The sequence below is a fragment of the Lipotes vexillifer genome, unplaced genomic scaffold, assembly GCF_000442215.2.
Source record: "Lipotes vexillifer unplaced genomic scaffold, Lipotes_vexillifer_v1.1 scaffold402, whole genome shotgun sequence".
NCBI lineage: Eukaryota > Metazoa > Chordata > Mammalia > Artiodactyla > Lipotidae > Lipotes > Lipotes vexillifer.
Window position 1 is genome coordinate 440,650 of NW_006798409.1, and position 790 is coordinate 441,439.

The following is a 790-nucleotide window of genomic DNA, read 5'->3' on the forward strand; positions in this document are numbered from 1 at the left end:
TACCGCAAAAAAAAAAAAAAAAACCCAGGAAGGGGTTTCTTTATTTCACACGTCCTTAGCACAGCGACCCGAGCTGCGGGGAGTTTTCACTTTGGCTTTAGCCTCCACGTTGATTTCACAGCTCCGCTGGCGGGGATACATCCCTTCCCCCCAAATCAGGGGGCAGCGTGTTCCCTATGCGAGCCTGCACGGGATTCTGCGATGGCCTGCCACACCCCCCGGGCTCCATATCGTTGTCTCTAACAGGACATAGGCCACCACAACCCACAAGCCGAAATACAATAACTGAAACAGACACAGGTAAGAGCTGCCTCGCCTGCTCCCTCAGAGAGCACCTCATACAAGCTGCTGAATCAAATAGAGTGGGGTGTGAGGGAGCGGGGATGCCCGGCCCGTGACCCCACTTTACATGTAAGTGCAGCACGGGGTGCTCACAGCTCACGAGCAGGAACGTGGGGTTTCTATCTCTGTTTTCTGATGTCTTTGGAAAGCAAAATTCAGCCTGTATAGTAAACCATAACTGCTCGTGTGTGTAATGTAAGGGTCCCAGCATCCGTGCGGCAGGACCTTCCCACCAAGCTACTCAGCTCCTGACATCATCTAAAAAAGAATCAGTAAATCCCTACAAATACGCCTTGATACCAAGCTGTCCAGCAGCTGAACACAAACCAAACTGAAATCATGGCCTTCCCAGATGGATCCAAGATCCCAAATTACCAAGCGCCAAATAAATCATTTACTAATTTTCAAGTTTCGATGAACACAAGTGGACCAGTCAATCGCTCTACGA

General features: G+C 50.1%; 1 protein-coding gene across 1 annotated transcript in view; it reads right to left on the reverse strand.

Annotated features, from left to right (window-relative positions):
- Nucleotides 1-553, reverse strand: part of IGSF5 (immunoglobulin superfamily member 5) — a 40,415-nt gene extending 39,862 nt beyond the window's left edge. Inside the window, exon 1 of the mRNA XM_007470502.1 lies at nucleotides 410-553. Coding sequence (XP_007470564.1) covers nucleotides 410-553 — 144 coding nt within the window. The remainder of the gene's footprint in view (nucleotides 1-409) is intronic.
- Nucleotides 554-790: the final 237 nt, after the last annotated feature.